The sequence below is a fragment of the Aotus nancymaae genome, unplaced genomic scaffold (genome assembly GCF_030222135.1).
Source record: "Aotus nancymaae isolate 86718 unplaced genomic scaffold, 86718_ANA_hifiasm-v0.15.2.pri h1tg000010l, whole genome shotgun sequence".
Lineage (NCBI taxonomy): Eukaryota > Metazoa > Chordata > Mammalia > Primates > Aotidae > Aotus > Aotus nancymaae.
The window spans coordinates 50,618,323-50,639,003 of record NW_026988421.1 but is presented as its reverse complement, the minus strand read 5'-3'; the positions used below and the strand labels follow the sequence as shown (position 1 = coordinate 50,639,003).

General features: G+C 38.1%; 1 protein-coding gene across 1 annotated transcript in view; it reads right to left on the bottom strand.

Moving 5' to 3' along the window:
* BICC1 (BicC family RNA binding protein 1) overlaps window positions 1-19,987 on the bottom strand; it is a 312,911-nt gene extending 292,924 nt beyond the window's left edge. The window contains exon 1 of the mRNA XM_012445757.2: window positions 19,526-19,987. Coding sequence (XP_012301180.2) covers window positions 19,526-19,715 — 190 coding nt within the window. The 5' untranslated portion in view covers window positions 19,716-19,987. The remainder of the gene's footprint in view (window positions 1-19,525) is intronic.
* Window positions 19,988-20,681: the final 694 nt, after the last annotated feature.

Sequence of the window (20,681 nt, the reverse complement as noted above, 5' to 3'; positions counted from 1 at the left end):
TATAGGTATATGATCACATCATCAGAAAACAGAGATAAGTTTGACTTCCTCTTTTCCAGTTTGGATGCCCTTTATTTCTCTTGCCAAATTGCTCTGGGTAGGATTTCCAGTACTATGTTGAATAAAAGTGGTGAAAGTGAGCATCCTTGTCTTGTTCCCATTCTTAAGGGAAGTCTTTCAAGTTTTCCTCTTTCAGTATGATGTTAGCTGTGGGGTTTGTCATAGAGGGATTTTTACCATTTTGAGGTATGTTCCATCTATACCTAGTTTGTCAAGAATTCTTATCATAAAGGGATACTGGATCTTATCAAATGCTTTTTCTGCATCTATTGAGAAAAGAAAAGTGGGACTGAAACCCACTTCATCATGGTGAATTTTTTTTTGTTGTTGTGCTATTTTGTTCCATTTCTAGTATTTTGCTGAGGATTCTTGCATCTATATTCATCAGGAATATTGAGCTGTTTTCTTCTTTTTGTAGGTTTTTTTCTTGGCTTTGGTATCAGGATGATACTGCCTGGGTAGAATGAGGTAAGGAGGATTCCCTCCTTCTCAATTTTGTGGAACAATTTCAGTAGAACTGGTTCCAATTCTTCTTTGAATGTCTAGTAGAATTAGGCTTGAATCCATCTGGCCCTGGACTTTTTTTGTTGGCATTTTTTTTTTTTTTAACTGATTCAATCTCACTGCTTATTATTGGTCTGCTCAGGATTTCTATTTCTTCCTGACTCAAGCTAGGATGCTGTATATTTCCAGGAATTTATCCATTTCCACTAGATTTTCTAGTTTGTGTGCATAGAGGTGATCATCAGAATCTCAGATGATCTTTTATATTTCTAAGGTGTCAGTTGTAATGTTTCCATTTTCACTTCTAATTCAGCTTATTTGAATCTTTTCTCTTTTTTTCATGGTTAATCTAGCTAGTGGTCTATCAGTTTTGTTTATCTTTCCAAATGAGCAGCTTTTTGTTTCATTGATTTTTGTATTGTTTTTTTCAATTTCATTTCGTTCTGCCCTGATCTTTGTTATTTTTCTTCTACTAGCTTTGGGTTTGGTTTGTTCTTCTTTTTCTAATTCCTTGAGGCATGATGTTAGCTCGTGAATCTGTAATCTTTCAGATATTTTGATGTAGGTATTTAGTGCTGTAAACTCCTCTTAACACTGCTTTTGCTGTATCATAGAGGTTCTGATAACTTGTGTCATTGTTATTTATATCAGAAAATTTTCAATTTTCATCTTGATTTCATTAAACCCAAAATCATTCAGAAACAGATTAATTTCCAGGTATTTATGCAGTTTTGAGGATTACTCTTGAAATTGGTTTTATTCTGCTGTGGTCTGAGAAGACAGCTGATGTGATTTCAATTTTTAAAAAATTTATTGAGACTTGTTTTGTGGCTTACATGTGATCTATTTTGGAGACTGTTCCATGTGCTGATGAGAAGAATGTATATTCTGCAGTTCTTGGGTAGTTCTTGAGTAGAATGTTCTGTTGATGAGAAGAATGTATATTCTGCAGTTCTTGGGTAGTTCTTGAGTACAATGTTCTGTAAATATCTGTTAGGTCCGTTTGTTCTAGAATCCAGTATTTCTTTGTTGACTTTCTGCCTAAATGCTCTGTCTAATGCTGCCAGTGAAGTGAAAGTTCTTTTGTTTTTTTGAGACCGTCTCACTCTGTCGCCCAGGCTGGAGTGCAACGGTGTGATCTTGGCTCACTGAAACCTCCGCCTCCCAGGTTCAAGTAATTCTCCTGCCTCAGCCTCCGGAGTAGCTGGGACTACAGGCGCACGCCACCACACTGACTAGTATTTTTAGTAGAGATAGGGTTTCACCATATTGGCTAGGCTGGTGTCAAACTCCTGACCTTGTGATCTACCCACCTCAGCCTCCTAAAGCTCTGGGATTACAGGAGTGAGCCACCACACTCAATCAAAAGTTCTTTACTATTACTGTGTTTCTGTCTATCTCTGTTCTTAGGTCTAGTAGTAGTTGCTTTATGAATCTGGGAGCTCTGGAGTTAGGTGCATATATGTTTAGAATTGTTTTATCTTCTTGATGAATGGATCCTTTTATCATTGCATAATGACCTTGTCTTTTTTTACTATTATTGCTTTAAAGTCTGTTTTATCTGATATAAGAATAGTTACTCCTGCTTGCTTTTGGTTTCAGTTTGCAAGAAATATCTTTTCCACCCCTTTCCCTTGGGTCTATAAGAATCCTTATGTGTTAGGTGTGTCTCCTGAAGACAGCAGATATTTGGTTTGTGACTATTTTATTCATTCTGCCAATCTGTAGCTTTATGGAGCACTTAGACCATCTCCATTCAATATTAATATCAAGATGTGAGGTACTATTCCAGTCATAATGTTGACTGTACTTTCTTTTCTTCATTGTTATTCTTTTATAAGCCCTGTGAATTTTATGTTTTCAGGAGTTTCTATCCTGGTGTGCATTAACCTTTTCTTTCAAGATTTAGAACTTCTTTTAGCAGTTCTTTTAACATTGGTCTAGTATTGACAAGTTTCCTCAGCATTTGCTTTTCTGACAAAGACTTTATTTCCCCTTCATTTATGACACTCAGTTTTGCTGAATACAAAATTCTTGGCTAACAGTTATTCTGTCTAAGGAGACTAAAGAATGACCCTCATCTCTTCTGGTTTGTAAGGTTTCTGCTGAGGAGTCTGCTGTTACCCTGACAGGTTTTCCTTTATAGGTTACCTAATGCTTTTGTTTCACTGTTCTTAGAATTATTTCCTTCAGTTTGACTTTATATAACCTGATGACTATGTTCTTTGGTGATGTCCTTTTTGCAATGAGTCTTCCAGGACTTCTTTGAGCTTGTTGTATTTGGATGTCTAAATTTTTGGCCAAGGCCAAGGAAGTTTTCCTTGATTATTCCCTCAAATAGGTTTTCCAAACTTTTCGTTTTCTCTTTCAGGAAAACTTATAATTCTTTGTCTGGCTGTTTTACACAATCCCATACTTCTTGGAGACTTTGTTCATTTCTTTTAAATCTTTTTTATTTTTATCTGATTGGGTTAATTTGAAAGCCATGTCTTCAAGCTCTGAAATTATTTCTTCTAATTAATCTAGTGTATTATAAACACTTTCCACAACATTTTATAGTACCCTAAGTGTGTCTTTCATTTCTGGAAGTTCTGACTGGTTTTCCTTTAAAATATCTATCTCTCCAAAAAGATTTTTTCATTAATATCCTAATTTTTTTAAATTTGTGTTGGTTTTAACCTTTCTCCTATATCTTCTTGAGTAAGTTAATAATCAACCTTCTGAATTTTTATCTGGTATTTCAAAGATTTCATTTCAGTTTGGATCCACTGTTGGAGAGTTACTGTGTTTTTTGGGAGGTGTTACAGAACCCTGCTTTTTCATATTGCCAGAATTATTTTTCTGGTTCCTTTTCATTTGGGTAGACTATTTCTTATTTTTGAACCTTATTTTTCATTTAACAGGGGTTTTTCTTTCTTTTATTCCCCTTGAGGGTATGACTTTAATGTTTATAATTGTTGTCACCTAGCTTTAGCTCTGGGTACTTTCAGTGGTGAAGACTCTGTATGAGTTCCTTGGTTATAGAGAAACTTTGTGTGATGTTTTTCTCAGGTGCTTATTGTAGCAATGATATCTTGGGTATGTGAGCAGCTTCACTGTTTCCTGTGGGGATTTTCAGTCTGGTTCACAGTATAGGCTGCTTCCCACTGCTTCTTTCAAAGGGTCTGTAGTTCCTATCAGTTTTTCTGTTAAGTTCCTATGTTGCTTCTAGAAAAAAAAAAGTTCAAAGCATTAATTTCTACACACTATTTTGTCTTTCCTCATGGGAGAGGCATGCTCACAATATCACCAATCTGCTATCTTGTGTAAAGGGAGACTTAATGTCTGTCTTTACCTAGTGACAATTTTCTATTTAAAGTCTATTTTTGTCTGATATAAACACGGCCACTTCTGATCTCTTTGGGTTACCATTTACATGGAATATCTTGTATGTCTTTATATCTAAAGTGTCTTGTAGACAGCATATAGTTGGATCTTGTTCTTTTTTAATCCATTCAGCCACTCTATGTCTTTTGACTGGGGAATTTAATCCATTTACATTTAAAGTAATTACTGATAAGAACTTACTATTATCATTTAATTGTGTTCTGTATGGCTAGTAGTGATTTTTGTCCCCCTTTGCCTCTCTTGCTGCCTTCCTTTCCATTTCATTGATTCTTCTATAGTGACACGCTTTTCTTTCTCATTTTCTCTAGTGCATCTTCTATAGGTATTTCACCAGAGAGCTTTATATTTCCAAATACTTTCATGTTGCTGTCTAATATCCTTTTGTTTCAACCTAAAAAACTCCCTTTAATAATTCTTATAAGGTAGGCAAATGGTAATTAATTCCTCACCTTTTGTTTATCCAGAAAGGTCTTTATTTATTCTTCATTTTTAAAAGTCTTGCCATATATACTATTATTGGTTGCCAGGTTTTTTTCTTTTGTACTTTGTATAGATGAGGGGACTTAAAAACTTTCATGGAAATTGAATTAAAAGATATAAAAATAAAAAAATGAGCTTTATTTCTCACCATAAGCTCCATCAAGTTCCAGTACTCTTGTAGGTGATTATATCAACCATTTAGTACATCCCTAAAGAAGTGGGGGTCCTAGGAACTTATCCATGTCAATGCAGTCCTTTTACATTAAGTGAAGAAAAATGGATACCCTTTAAAGATTTTTTAAATTAGGAGACAAAAAGAAGTCAAAAGGAATAAATCACAATTGTAAGATAGATGCCTAATGATTCCCCATGGAAATGCTTTAGACTTTGTCCCTGTTTGATGAGAGTAATGAGCAGAAGCACTGTCATGGTGGAGAACAACTTGCTGATGAAGCTTTCCCGGGCATTTTTCTTCAAAAGCTTTGGCTTTCTCAAAACACTCTCATAATAAACAGATGTTATTTTCCTTTGACCCTCCAGAAAGTCAACAAGCAAAATACCTTGAATATCTCAAAAAACTGTTGCATGATTTTTGCTCTTGACCAGTCTGCTTTTACTTTAGTTAGACCATGTGTCCCTCTTGGTAGCCATTGCTTTGATAGTGCTTTGTCTTCAGGATTATACTGGTAAAGCCATGTTTCATCTGCTGTTACAATTCTTTCAAGAAATGCTTCAGGATCTTGATGTCAATTGTTCAAAATTTTCATTGAGAGCTCTTATGTGGAACTAATCTTAGCACAAAAGTTTTGGCACCCACGGAAAGTTTGCTCAACTTTGATTTTTTAGTCAGAACTGTGTAAGCTAAACCAACTGAGATGCCTATGGTGTTTGCCTATTGCTTCTGCTGTTAATTGTTGGTCCTCTTCAGTTAAGGCATGAACAAGATGAACTTTTTACTCATAAATTGACGTGGATGGTCTGCTGCCATGGGCCTCATCTTCATCATCATCTTGTCCCTTCTTAAAATGAGTTATCTATTTGTAAGCAGCTGATTTCTTTGGCATAGTGTCCCCATAAACTTTTTATAAAGCATTAATAATTTCACCACTTTTCTACCATGCCTCACCTTAAATTTGATATTTGTTCTTGCCTCCATAATAGAGGAATACATGTTGCTCTGGATAGGGACTCTTTCAAATTGATGTGTAATCCAAGTTAGCAGTTTATTTTAGTGCCAAAAAAAAAGTTTGAAATCCATGCATAGTTTTTTTCAAAATACATTATTGTCTATGAACTTTTTTGAAAATTCCTCATATCATCTTATTCCACTCTGTCCTGTGATGCTTCCACTGAGAAATCTACAATATTCTTATGTAAAGTCTCTGTATATACAACATTGCTTTTCTCCTGCTAAGATCTTTGTTTTTGGAAAGTTTGGTTATAATGTGTCTTAGTGTGAATTTCTTTAGTTTCATCATGACTGTAGTCCTTTGAGCATCTTAAATTTGGATATTTCCTTTTTCACATTTGGACAATTTTGGCCAGTGTAGTTTGAAATATATTCTGTCCCTCATTTTCTCTATATTCCTCTCTGAAATTCCTATAATGCATATATTATTCCACTTGATGGTGTCCGATAAGTCCCTTAGGCTTTCTTCATTTTTCCTTTTTCCTTTTGTTCCTCTGACTCAATAATTTCAAATGGCCTGTCTTTGAGTTTGCTGATTCTTTCTCCTGCTTCATAAAGTCTGCTTTTGTTCCCCTATGATAATTTTCTTCAAATCAGTTACTGTATTCTTCAGCTTCAGAATTCCTGTTTGGTTATTTAAAATTCTTGTTTGAATCTTTATAGTTTCTCTCTCTTAATTGATACTCTCATTTTATTCACAGTTTCATTGTGTATCTATGTTTTCTTGTAGTGCACCAAACTAATTAAAAATGTCCCTTTTAAATTATTTGTCAGGCAATTCATAGATCTCCATTTCTTTTGGGTCAGTTTACAAAGACTTATTTTGTTCATCTTACTGGGCCATATGTCCCCATTTCTTTGTGTGCCTTATATTTTCTCGTCATTTTTATATTTGAATAGATAGTCACCTCTTCCAGTCTTTACAGACCAATTTTGGATGGAAAAAGACCTTCACCAATCTGCCCAGCTAGAGATTCTGGGGTCTCTCAAACCTTTTACAGAGATGAATTTTTTCTGAGCTTCTGTGTGTAATTTCACAATCAGAATAGGTTTGCTGGTTTCTTTTTCAGGAGTATGTAGTCTCTTGCACCCTCTGGTGTCTTTCTGCAGTACTACGGGAAATTTGGTGGTGCCACCAACCGCTGGGCTCTCTTGTTCTTAGCAGCCCCCAAACATCCAAAGTATGCCTATTTCTCATTCGCACTCCAAGTCAAGCAAGGCAGAAACCAGTCACTTGAGTAGTCTCAAAAAGCCAGAAAAATGAACATAATTCCATTTTATCCTTTTTCTCCCAAGGGAGAAGCCAGTCACTTTTCTTCAGCATTAGCTGTGGTGGCTTAGGGAAAGGGCTGCGTCAAATGAAATCAAACTGCTTATCTTACCTGTTTCAAAACTGTAGTTCTTGGTTTTAAACTTGCCTGGAGTTCTATGACTTCATAACTGATTTCTGGCCTTCTCATAAAGGCTTTATTGGATCATATATTATTGAGTCAGTGTTTCTATAGGGGTAGAAGGCTGATGCTTCCTATTCCTCCATCTTGCTGACTGCAAACAGGCTTATTTTTGTAATCTCATAAAGCATTCTCTCCATCAAGAATTTACAGTAAGAATATTTCATACCTATTCAAATTCTGCCTCTTCCTTTCTGAATTTTTTTGCATTTAAAGTATATAAAGACATTGTACTGTACATACAATCTTATATACCATCTCATCTTCATCTCTGATTCCAGTGAGGCTACAGTAAACAGTTCTGCATAGGTATCAACCAACTTTGGGGTAATAATGTCTCATCTCAAGCTTACACCAAACATACTACTTCCCTAGGAGCTTGTTGGATGCTTATGGGTGTCAGTAAGTCTTAAATGTATTAACCCAGAATCACAGGAAAGGCAGGCCTTAGAAGGCAACCCTTGACTCTCCTCAAACAGACAGAAACTGACAGACAAATGCCTCTCCTTTTAATTCCTTAGGTGGACAGTTTAGGGATATAGTTTCTGGGTCTCACCAGAAGTAGCAGTCATCCTCAGAAGTAATGAACTAGATAGTGCATCATTGTATTGGCTTTGCCTTTTCTATTTGACTCTTCAATTCCCTCATTTCACTTCTTGGTCTTGTTGGATGAAGGTAGGTGACCCAGACTAAGATGCACATTAATTAGGGCCTTAATCTATGTGATCTCCTTTTGTTTTCTGTTAACAAATACAGGTAGGTTTCCTCTCTTCCACTAGATTATAGTCCTTTTAAAGGTAAAGGGCCTCGTTTAATTCTATAGTCCCATAATATGCACTCACGATTTTTGTCTAGTACATGCAACAATTTCTCGTCGTAGATGGTCACACTATTCCCAAATGATTTAAAATGAAAAAAAATTTTCACAAGTTTGAAAAAACCTGAAAGCTAATCATTCATGCAAAACTTTTAAAATTCAAATCCATTTTTATAATGTTTTTGTTGCTAAAGCCCAGTTGTTCTGACTTGGTCAAATACGTTTTACTTAGATAATGCATCCCAGATAACCATTTACTGATGATAAATATATTTTTGAAGGTAATCTTTCTGATTAGGTGATAATATAACTGCCAACAATGTTTTAGCAAATTATAGATCCCTGGAAAAAAAAACCTCTATAAATCTATGATAATCTCAGGTTTCCTTTTCCCATATAAAATGTTTTAATTTAAAAAATTCACCCCACCCCCAGATTAAAATAAAAATTTCTTTACATGATTTCTCCTGCAACACTCAAGTCAAACACACATTTCTCTGGCTTTAAGTTAAATCATTATATGAAATAATTTAAAAGATAAAATCTTACCAAAACATTGCCTTTGCTTTAAGTAATGCTTTAAACAACAACAGAAAGCTCATAATATGATAAAGGGACCAACTCAGAACATAGATAATATAAGATTTAGTGGTCCTCTGTACAGAATATGAAAAAATACTGTGTTAGTTCTCAATAATCAATAAGCAATTAAAACAATTCTGAAAATACTTTAAATCTGGACAGATACAGATGTCTTTATTTTTTATTGAAGTTTTACTCTAATGTACAACATTACATTTTCCTATTTTCCTGCCCTGGAGCTCTAGTGGTTTAGATGCTAGATATCAATCCTGGCACATAAAGCTTGATAACTGGACATATTAGCAGAGGAGAAGGAAAATGTGACAAAAAGATCCTACTTGAAGAAGCATAAAATCTGTTGTTCATCTAGTACAGTATGTCAACACCAAGTCTCAACTATGGTTTACACTGTAGTCTCTGCTCAATTACTGTAGACAACCTTACAGAAGTTAGGGTGTTGCAAATTTGACTGCCAAGATACTAGAAACAGAGCTCGCGGTTAGCTCTCTGATGAGTACTTGCTTCTCCAAAGCCAAGACACTTCAACTATCCTCTTTCTACCACATTTCCCATTAGCTGTAAATGCTCATGTGTGTTATAGATCAAGATGAATTCCTACCAAAGCTACTCAAGTATGGAGAACTAACTCAGTTTCCAATACCATGTTCAAAGTACCATTGGGTTTCTATTGTTTACTGTGCAAAAGACACGGAATACTGGAGCTGAAAGAGATTTTAAGAGGCATCTAATGCAAAACTCTGAGAGGTTGTCCAAGGTGGCCAGGTCAGTGGCAAGACTGGGTCATGAACTCAAGGCACCTGACTCCTAATCAACCATTCTGTGGAGATAAGTGGTTTACTTCCCTCTAACTCAATGATAATCTTAGTGCAGTGAACAAGCTAACATAAAAGGCTACTCTTATTTTTGAGAATGGATTATCTCTTATCTGAGAAGCTTTGAAATCACATTGAAACAACTATCTAGAGATGTACTATTCTAAGAACAAGATAATTCAGTGTCTGTAACTGAAATTATATTAACCTTGACAGATTTCAATTTATAAAACTAATCCAGATTAGATACAAATTAAACATTAACCTTACTTGAATTAAGTTTTGCATATCCTCATTCAAAAGTCCACACTAATGTACTATCACTAAAAGTAAAACATTCGACATACTTCCTAGACTGAAGGTGAAGAAAGATCACCTTGCATGTGGAGAACTGCTCTGACTTACTTATGTCAGGCAAAACTGTTTGGCATTTCTTAAGGCCAAGCACGTGACTTTGCTTTAAAGTTCTATTCTATGAGGTCAATGCCAGGTCCACTAGCCCAAAATGAGACAAACTTTTAAATCCAGATCCATCATGGGTCATTTATTCCATAAACACAATCCAGATATTTTCACAGCTCTGGGCCAGATGCCACAGAGGAACAGAAGATGAATTTGAAAAATACAAACTATTTACAAGCCACCAATTGTGTGCCAGGCTTATAAACATTATCATAATCCTAGATGAGACATATTATTATTGTTTTATAAAGGGAGAAACTAAGAAAACATAACCAAAGCTAGTAGAAGGCAGAGCTTTGGAACATCTGCATGCATTCTCACTGAGAATTCTAACCCACCCCTGAGCCTGACATCAAACTCCTCTGCATTTCAGCAGGGCACTCAAGAAGCAGTGCAACCTATTCTGTAGGGTAGTTTGTCATCCTAAACTCAGCTGTGATACATCTCTACAATATACAAAAGTCTAGACTTTACAACAACCTTAAGAAGAAAACTAGTGTCTAGATCTAGTTGGAATTCCAATAAGAAAGCAGGGCTCCAAATTTAAAGTGTTCACAGTTTTTGTTTTCCTGTAAAATACAGATCCCAATGGGCATCTGTATCTCATGAATTGTTGCTGAGAGGCTGAGATGACCACACAGGCATAAAACACCAACGACAATGCCCCACACAAAGTATAAGAGATCAATACAAATTGGCTGCTGCTTTTGCAATTACCATCATTCTTCAGTACTCAGATTCCTCAAATTTCTTCCTCAGAATACAGTCACAAAGAAAAAAAGCTATGTAATCATGTTCATTATACAGTAGTTCATGGCTATAAAAATTTTTTTCAACCAAATGTGCTATATTATTCAACTATAGAATTTTAATCCTGAAAACTGTTTAGAAATACAGAAAACATTTAATAGATTAAAATGCTGAATGCAAAACAGTAGTTAATACTATATCAGTAACTACATAAACTCTAATTCAAGGCTGAAAAATTAAAATGGTTCTTAGGATGGTGAGATTGCTGATGATTATTTTTTCTTTTTAAAAGCTTCCTTCATATTGCTTTTTGAATTTGTACAATAAAAAGTTCATTTTTAAATTATTTCATAATATATTATGTAGGTGTCTACTATGCCTAACTTAATGGAAGTCTGTAGGAAAACTGAATGCATTCTGAGCCTACTGCAATATGACAATATTGCCCTCCACAATAATATACGGATTGGTGCTCCTCCCCCAAGTCCCTTAAAACAAGCTACTATAAACAACATGCCAGTTATAAATTACGTTCCTAGACTAAAATGCTTCAAGACAGTTTAATAATGTGGAAAAAGTACTAGCTTCAAAGGTAAAGGAAATCAAAGAAAGAAAAGAACCTGAATCTTCTTAACTTCAGTGAGTTCACCATCTTCTAACCACCTTGGAATGTTTCTCAAAGTGTTATACTGGGATCATCTCCATTAGACTCAAACAAGATTCTTTTCAAAATGCCTATCCTGCCAACACCACTCTCAAACCTACAAAGTTGGAATCTGAGAGGGAAGCCACAGTCTTCCCCCGACCCCGACGCCAAAAAAAAAAAACACATTCTCCAGGTGACTTTCATGCACACAATTTTTAAAAAATATTGATCCACAGACATGCTAAGCAGGTAAGATAAAAAATCACTTAAATTTTTCAGTGAAAAAGGCAAAATGGAGCTTTAACTCTATATTGGTAATTCAATTCTTTTTAGTAACAGACTGTGGGAACCACAGGTACAAGGAGCAGATGCCCTGCAGATTTGTGGTCTCTTCTGCCTAACCTGCCTCACAGAAAATAATTTTTCAAAATTGACCAGGAACCTTAAAATTTCCGTGTCTGGCCGGGCGCGGTGGCTCACACTTGTAATCCCAGCACTTTGGGAGGCTGAGGCAGGTGGATCACGAGGTCAAAAGATCGAGACCATCCCAGTCAACATGGTGAAACCCCGTCTCTACTAAAAATACAAAAAATTAGCTGGGCAGGGTGGCACGTGCCTGTAATCCCAGCTACTCAGGAGGCTGAGGCAGGAGAATTGCCTGAACCCAGGAGGTGGAGGTTGCGGTGAGCCGAGATCGCACCATTGCACTCCAGCCTGGGTAACAAGAGTGAAACCCCGTCTCAAAAAAAAAAAAAAAAAAAAAAATTTCCTTGTCCTTCCCGCCCCCCGCCGCCAAATTTCATTAATAAGGTTTTTCCTATGAGAATAATCAAAAATGCATAAAAGGTTTTTAGGCAAAAGCGATTGGGATAGCAGGATAAATATTTGTCATCTGCCATATATTTACTACCTGCTCTGCACCTTGCACCTGTGGATACAGTATTTCTAACCTTCACAACCTGGAAGATAGATACTTTTTATCCCCATTTTAGAGAGGAGAAGACTAGGCTAAATGAGTTATTAAATTGTCCCAGGCCACACAACTAATAAATGATAGAATCAGGATCTGAATCCTGGGCAGTTTGAGTAGAAACATGGGGCTCATTCCATTGCCTGGCCACCTAAAAATATTCTAAATTGTTGTAGTGTTTAAACAAAGTATAATACAACAAGAGAATTATATAGACATTTAAAACCATGTTTTTCAAGAACCTTTAATGAAACAGAAAATATTTATGATATAATGCTAAGTGAAAAAGATGGGAGGTATGATGCTGGTGTAGGATTTAAGTCACAGAAGGGTAGGGATGGTAATTCTTTTGGTTTCATCTGCATCCCCAAAGCTTAACACTGCACCTGACATATGGTAGAAACTCAATATGCATGGCAAAAATAAATTATGTGTGGGCATATTTTCAAAAGACCAGGAAAAAAATTCCTAAAATATCATCAGTGGTTATTGCTGGATTCTGGACTTAGGAATGACTTTTGGTTTTTCTTTTTTACATATGTTTATACTTTCAAGTATTCTATATAAATCTGTATTACTTTTTAAATCAAGGGAAAAAAACAACAATGGCTAATTTTCAAATCCTATGTTTAATCACCTTCCTATAAAAGAGATACAGTTAAGCTCCAGATTAACTCAATATGCAGACTAGTATGTGGTTTGTCATTTCACTATAACAGGGAAACCATTTGATACCTATAACGTGTTATCTTTTTATATCCCAGCATCATAAATGGGAACGGGATTTAATACTTGTTACAAATACAACTGCATTCATCATCCAGTTATTAGTAGCCTGGTAGGTAGGAAAAGTATTTACAAATGTATAGCATCCACAGCACGTGTCTATGATGGTTTTGTGCACTTTGGAGACTTACCTAATGGTAGTACAATAAGTATTAGACACTGAATTTGGCGACTTTTGCAGCATAACAAGATTTTCTGGCCAAGATCATTCCTACACACTGCAAAACCACTATAAGTTAGCATTAAAATTGTGCCTCATCCCTCACGGTTTATTAAACATTTTATATAAAGGAATATATGTGGTCACTACTACCCAATACATTTTTTAAGTAAGAACTGTATCTTAAAATGAGCTAAGAATGAGTCAACTAGTTTATTAGCTCATCATTTTGGACAATTTCAAATGACAAAACATGAGAAATATAAGTTCCTACAGATTATCAGCACAGTCCAAAGTCTCTGATACAGGTACACTTTGGCTTCAGTCATGGCTTGCAATTTTGGGTCCCAGTGCTTCTCTGTTTTGCCTATTGGGAAGAAACTATGGGGTGAATCATTCAGCATCTATTCTGACCCCCTTCTTCTTTGCCTATTTCTACCAGTGAGGCTGGAAAAAGATGACACATTCCCAGAGTCTCTTGCAACAAAAGGGGCCAAAGAAGTACAAATGGGAGTTCCAGGAGAGAGAATTCTTTGTCACATAAAAAGGCAAAATCTCTAAGAGAAAATAATTTTTGTTTTTCTACCTTTTACCTGCATAAACTACAGACACACCTCAAGATACAGCCACAGCCGTAGTACAAAAATAAGGCAAAAAGCCACAGGCTGAAGATGGAGGAGGCAGGAGGAGGGAAGACACTGGGCTCCTGATGCCCTTGAGCAGCTCTTGAAGCCTGGACTGCTTAGCCCCAGACTTCTCAGTAGGTGAGGAAGACAAACCCCTGGCTTGTTTAAGCCACTCTATGTCAAGGTTTCCTGTTAGTCGCAGCCAAATACATTCCTGCCTGTAAAAGTCATTGGTATAACAAACCTCTCTAGCTGCGTGGTTAACTTATCAATGATCAACTTCACCGAAACCCCCCAAGTCTCCATAAAGATAACACTGACTGAGAGTGCTTGCTCCATGCCCATGAGCGTGAGGTTTTAATGCCCCTCTCAGTGTATCCTCACAGGACTCTACAAGAAGCAAAGTGAGGACCCCCTCAATCCAAGCTAGTCTGAAAGCAGCTCCAGAGCTCTTTACTGCCGAGCTATACAACCTCTGATGTGTTTTTTCACTTAATCTACAAAGCAATTTTAATTTCAACTATGCTTTCTGGCTCAAATAAATTGTCTTAACAAACTTTTTAATTTTTTGAGGAAGACTTTCACTAAAAAACAAATCAAACACCACCCCCCACCCCACACACACACACAAGGATTCACATGCAATTAGAAGAAAAAAAGACTTGGCAAGCATTTTCTTTCTAGTGTTTTGAAATCTTTATCCATCATGTGAAACTACTGCTGCATCTGAACTGATGTTTATTAAACACCATGAACCTGACACTGAGCTGAGCATTTTATATACATTCTCTCATTCAGTGTTCACAATATCCCCATAATGGTGAGCAAGTGAAACATGTTAACCCAGGCAGAGCATTTTATTCTAAAAAGCTTCTTTCTACACACCAATGAGTGACTCAAATTCAGAGCGACGTACAACTAGAAGAGAGATTAACTGATTTTGCTGCTAGTCTTTAGTAAACCATACTAGAAGTGAATGGCTCAGGACCAGTCAAAGAATGGAAAACACTCCAAGCAAGAACAGTTCACAACTAAGAAGGGTGAAAAGCCTTCTCATCCTAGCAAAATCTGGAATTCAACACTCATATCTAATGGAGTTTTACTTAGTATGTACTCACCCACCTTTACAAGTACACTGAACACATGGCGAGCTGCCAGGAAGACCAACAGTATTTAGATAGCTGTGCATGTTCATTAATCATAAGATAATTTAAGTCCAAATTAAAGTTTCCAATATTCTTGATTTTCATGATCAATATAAGAATATGCATTTTATACATTACTATTTACAGTGAATATTGTTGTTAGTAGCTTATTCAGCACTTTCTCTGTTGCCAGCACTGGGATGGCTTACACCACCTTTTTCCTCTTCATTGTCAAAACTACCTGAGGAGTTAAGAATTGTTATTAACTCTCCCATTTGAGAAATGGGGTCGCAAGTGATGAATTCTCCCAAGCTCCCTATTAAAAGGTAACACCAAGATTCAAATCCAGATTTGGCCCAGAGCCCTGTGCTCTTAATCGCTAAGATCATAAAGTTATTTGATTTGTTTTTGCTGTTTATTAGCCTTGATCAAGCATTAGCTAGAAAACTCTATTCATTTAAGCTTTACTGTTTATCTTCGCTTTCAGTAGTCCCCCATTTTCATACATTTTCAGCTTCGTATTTCTTCCCGCTCCCATGAAAAAAGACTAAATTATTATCTGTTCATCAAACCATTTTAAAAATCCACTAAAGTTTGCAGAATTAAAGAGATAACATAGTTGCTGTTCCTACTTTTAATCAATGATGTATGACAACTTCTGTTTTAATGGCTAACTCTGCTACTCAACCAAGCAGTAGCAAATGATCCCAGTTCTGCCTATCATTGTAAAAATGCAACATGGTTCTTAAAGTCTTTAGCAGCAATATCATAAAACCCCACCAGATGTCAATCTCCTTTCATGAAAATAGGCCATTCCTCCCCATCACAGGCCCCACTTTTTAACACTCACTACTTTCTCTATTGAAAGAAAGGATTCCCAAACTTTGAAAATGCCTGTGCTTCTGAATTTTATGTGGGAATTTTTTTTTAAATAATACTTTGAGGTGCTGTGTTATATATGGGAATTTTTAATCTTACAGTACACATATATGTTTTTACAAAGAAAAATACTTTTTAAAAGAAACATATTAATATAGGAATCCTGTGTTTGCCTCAGTACTCCAGCAAGACTGTATCTCAGATTCTCTTGACTCAATTATTTCCTACTTTCTCCCAGACTTTCTGCTATGACACTCTCCTCCCTTTCCTCCCTGGTAACTCACATTGAGCTAATGTGAGTTATGATATGTAACTCATAACTTTGAGTTAATTTAACTCAAATTTAATTGACTTAAATATCAACACTTATTTCACATGAAACATGAAATTTACATTTGAAGATCAGTATTAAATATATTTAAATTTATTTATTTTTATCATCTTTATCATTAAAAATGCTGTCTATGGTCTTCATTCCAAGGCTGACCACACCCAACAAAAACTTAAACTTGAAAATAAATTTCCATTTATAAAACTGTAAACTAATAAAACTGATAATCGTCATTTACAGCAAAAACATCAGATACTCTGCATGGTTGTTTTGAAGCAATTACTAGACTCCAACCCACCAGTAAAAAAAAAAAAGAAAAAATAGTGATATTTCCCTACATTTTTGGCCTAGTGGTTTTTATCTGTAACAATTCTTTGAAGTTTCAATGATTATCTAAGAATGGTATTTCATTTATTTGACTACTACCCTATTGCCCATATTTTAACTTCACTGAATTCTTGGTCCATTGCGTAGAAGAATTTCTCTACTAATAAAAATACAACTCATTAAAGATTAACTTGCCCCCAGGACAGTCTCTCTGGTAACAAATTCCAAGCATTATAATCACCAATTTGAACTCGGAATACTTAAAGGCAGAAAATCTTATTTATCCTGATTTAAACTGGAAACCTGTAGCTATTTTAAGTCAATTGTAAATAGAAAAAAATAGCAACCCAAATTCACAATCATCAAAAACTCAAATATAGACTTTACTTCCTTGGCACATTTCAAATAAAAAGTTTTCCACCCAAGAATATTTAACAATATTAGAATGCTTACTGACTTGACAGACTTACTTCTTTAGTTTCTACTTTACTTCTGCAATTATGAACTTGCAAAACTATCTTGTTCCCCCACTATGTATTGAGTATATGCTATATTTCATACATTGTGGCACGCACTGGAAATCCTTTTAATCCATGATGTAATATTTATTATTAACAGTAACAACAGATATTCATTAAGTTCTTATTGACCAAACACTGTGGGCAAATGTTAGTTTATTAGGCATTATCTCTTTCGATTCTCCCAAAACCTAAGAGAAAAGGTCCTAGTATCAGCTCCATTTTACAGATGGGCAAACTGAAGGCAGAGAGAGAGGCCCAGCAACTTTCCTGAGGTCCTATAGGGTTTTGAACCCAGGTATTAGTGATTCCAGTGCTCACAGTTGCATTTTGGTTAACAACTAACCACATATACTACAATGGTCCCATAAGATTATAATGAAGCTGAAAATTTCCTATCGCCTAGTAATGTCATAGCCATAGTAAATTAACACATTACCTTTTCAATGTTTAGATATATTTGGATACACAAATACCACTGTGCTACAACTGCCTACAGTATTAGGTAGAGTAACAAGCCTTGTAGTCTAGTAACATTATTTATAGCCTAGGAGCAACAGACTATACCATATAGCCTAGGTAGTAGGTGTAGCAAGCTATACAATCTACATTTGTGTAATTACACTCTATGATGTTTGCACAATGAAAATGCCTAAGGATACATTTCTAAGAACATATCCCAGTCGTAGTCGTTAAGCAATGCATGACTGTATATTGGTTGTTCAAGAGATGCTAACTGTTAAAACTTTCTGTGAAAGAAACTTTATCACTGCAAAGCAATTTCAAACCATCTCAGGTCGTAATATCACATTTATTAATACAAAAGTCTTCAAATTTTCAAAAAGCCTCATCAAAACTTCATTTTATTCAAAGTGAAAATGAATTAATTCGAAAAAGGAAACCTACTTCTAAAGCTCAGGTTATACGCTTGAACTTCCCAGAAGCTAACATCACTGTCCTTACTTGTTTGTGCGCAGGTGGAAACATCATTCTTTCATATCATTCCAGATTCATGTAGAAAACTGGAAGCTTGTTGAAAAGGTTAAGTATGTGCTACTATCAGTTCCTTCCAAACGATCTCACAATATATGCCTGACATAAATCTAATATTTTGTTTTATAATTATAAACTAGGCAAACAGAACCACAGAACAGATGAAATAACTAAAATGAGTTACTGAAATGCAACTGGGGCTTTAATTTCCAAATCTATCTTATAAACGGTCTTACTTGAAGAGTTTATCACAGAAGTAACTCGTCTCAAAAGTTACATAATTTGAGAAAGAAGAGGGAAGGGGAGAGATAGACAGAGACGTGACACACATTAGGGATGTTTATCAATAAAAATAAGCAACAAGGGAGAAGCCTGTAGCACATCCAAAAACCGCCTGCCAAACACTCTTGCTATTTGTTTCCACCAAGTTATTGTTTTGGAAAACATGTTGTTCTCTCTTAAAATAACCTACTTAATTGTTCTAAAAAGCCACTGCCTTTCCACAGCCGGCTAAATCGCTCCCATACTGCGATGCATTGACTTAGGTAAGTAAGTCAAAGTAAGTTATGCATAAAGCCACAAAGAAAGTTTGAAGAGCTCCAAACCCTCCCGCGATAAAAGAACACTAGCTACTGAATGAATCTTCACCAGCACCCAAAGTGAGACTAATGCCTGGTCCTCTACACATATTTTAAGAATAAGTCATTCCAACTGACTCATTTCTCTCTTCAGATGTGGGAAACGAGCCACATACAGGTAGGCTAGTAATTAACGGTTTTAAGAAAGGTCAAAATGACCTTGGACGTTTTGACGTTCACTCCAATACTCGTATTATAAATCAGAATCTGTTTTCGGTCCAGTGTAGTTCAAGATTTTCCTCCTGGGAAAGTCCCAAAGAAATTAAAGAGTTAAAAATAATTCTAAGTCGTGAAAGACAAAGTCAGACACCCACAGCACAGGAAGATTTTTTATGGACTGAGTGTAACTCAAGATGTGTTTTATAAGCCTGTCAAGAGATGAACATTGTCCTCAAACACAGCAGCACTGCCCCCACACTCTCCCCTCGCTTTGGCTGCTCACCCCCATCCTGGCCCTCCTTGACCACAGGAGTGGGGGCGGGAGCTCCTGTCTTAAGCCCTGACATCTGCAGAGCGTTTCCCAATAGCGAGACAAGGCCCCTCAGCTGGAGGAAGTGGATACTGACAAGGGGAGAGAGTGAAGCAGACGGAGAGAGACAGAACTCGAGACTGCCAGGGCATGGGGAGAGTCACGCATACTCTGTGACGCCTGAGTGATGCGGATGGCACAGCCCAGGTGTCCGGGCTGAAGTTGGCATCTCCAAAGTCCAGAACGCAACTTGGACGCGCCAGTACAAACTCGGCCTTCGGCTTTTCTGAAGCCGGTCGAGTTCGCACAGGGCCCCCAGCGCCTAGAAACCTGAGAGGCGTGGAAGGGTGGGGAGTCCCGCGAAGTTTCCATTCCCTGGGTGTCCTCGGGCTCCGCCGGGGAGCGGGCCTGGAGCTAAACCGGCCGTGGGCTGGAGTAGCGGGCGCCGGCGCGCGCGCTGGGGATGTCCGAGAAGGAGTTGGAGGCTCAGTCGGGGAGTCCGAGAACACCGGGGATGCCTACCTTGTAACATGGCCTCAAGTTTCTTCCTGTCCACGCGGAAGCGCTCCTCGCTCCACTCCGGGCTGTGCAGGGTCGCCCCGGCGACCAGGTCGTCCTCGGAGCCGGGCATGGGGGAGTCGGTGCTGCGCTCGCTGTTGGAGCCGGGATCCGACTGCGCCGCCAGGTAGCCGGGCTCTCCCTGGGCGGCCATGGTGGGCGCGCAGCGCTCGGGCTCCCGTTGCCGCCGCCGCTCTGCCTGCGCCGCCGCCTCCGCTCGCCGGCCGGGCTCAACTGGCTCCCTGCGCCGCGGCGCTAGCTCGTCCCGCTGCAGCCGCCGACGCCACCGCCAACGCCGCCGCCGCCACGGAGCCCCCGGCGCATCCCAGCCTCGGGCGCCGCCCACGCCGCCCGCCGCCCCGGGTCGCAGCCCCGGTCCGGGTCCAGTGGCTGCGCCGCCCCCCGCCAGCAACGCCCGCGCGGAATGAGCGCGCCGCGCTGCCCGCGCCTCCATCCGCAGGGCTCGGCGCCCCCTCCCCGCCCGCCGCCTCTGCAGCCGCGCGCTCATTGGCCCGGCTGGCCCACGGGGAGCCGCGGCGGGCGGGCGGCCCCTGGCGCTCACACACTCGCGCGCACACACGCACCACGTACACACTGCCACTTTCTGCACTTACACGTATAAATCCTTTCCATACATGCACTTTCATAGCTCCTCGAACACACATACTCCTGAACGCACATGGAGTGTCCACGTAATTCCTCGTCTACACACATATCACACACACTACCACTTGGCTGCACTTACACAAATCTTTTCCCTCTACACACAAACACACTCCAAGTTCAAGCACAGCAGAGTCCTGAACGCACAGTAAGTGCATACACAATTCTGCTGTTTACATACGTATGCTACACCCTGAAAGTCACAGCCCCAGTTGGTTCCACAAGTTTGAACGTGAGGAAGAGGAAAGAGAAGGCTTGGAGAAGCAATCATGCCCGTCTTTCGCAGACATCGCCATGGACGTGGCTCATATGTAGTTCATAACTCCAGGAAAGGTTCAAACCCAGACACCTCCTCTCCTCCCAGCAAAGTGGCCCGCTGCATGGGAGGTGGACAAGAGGCTTACTCTTTATTCTGAGAAGGGGAATTTTTTTCTGGAATGGAGTGAGGAAGGAAGCC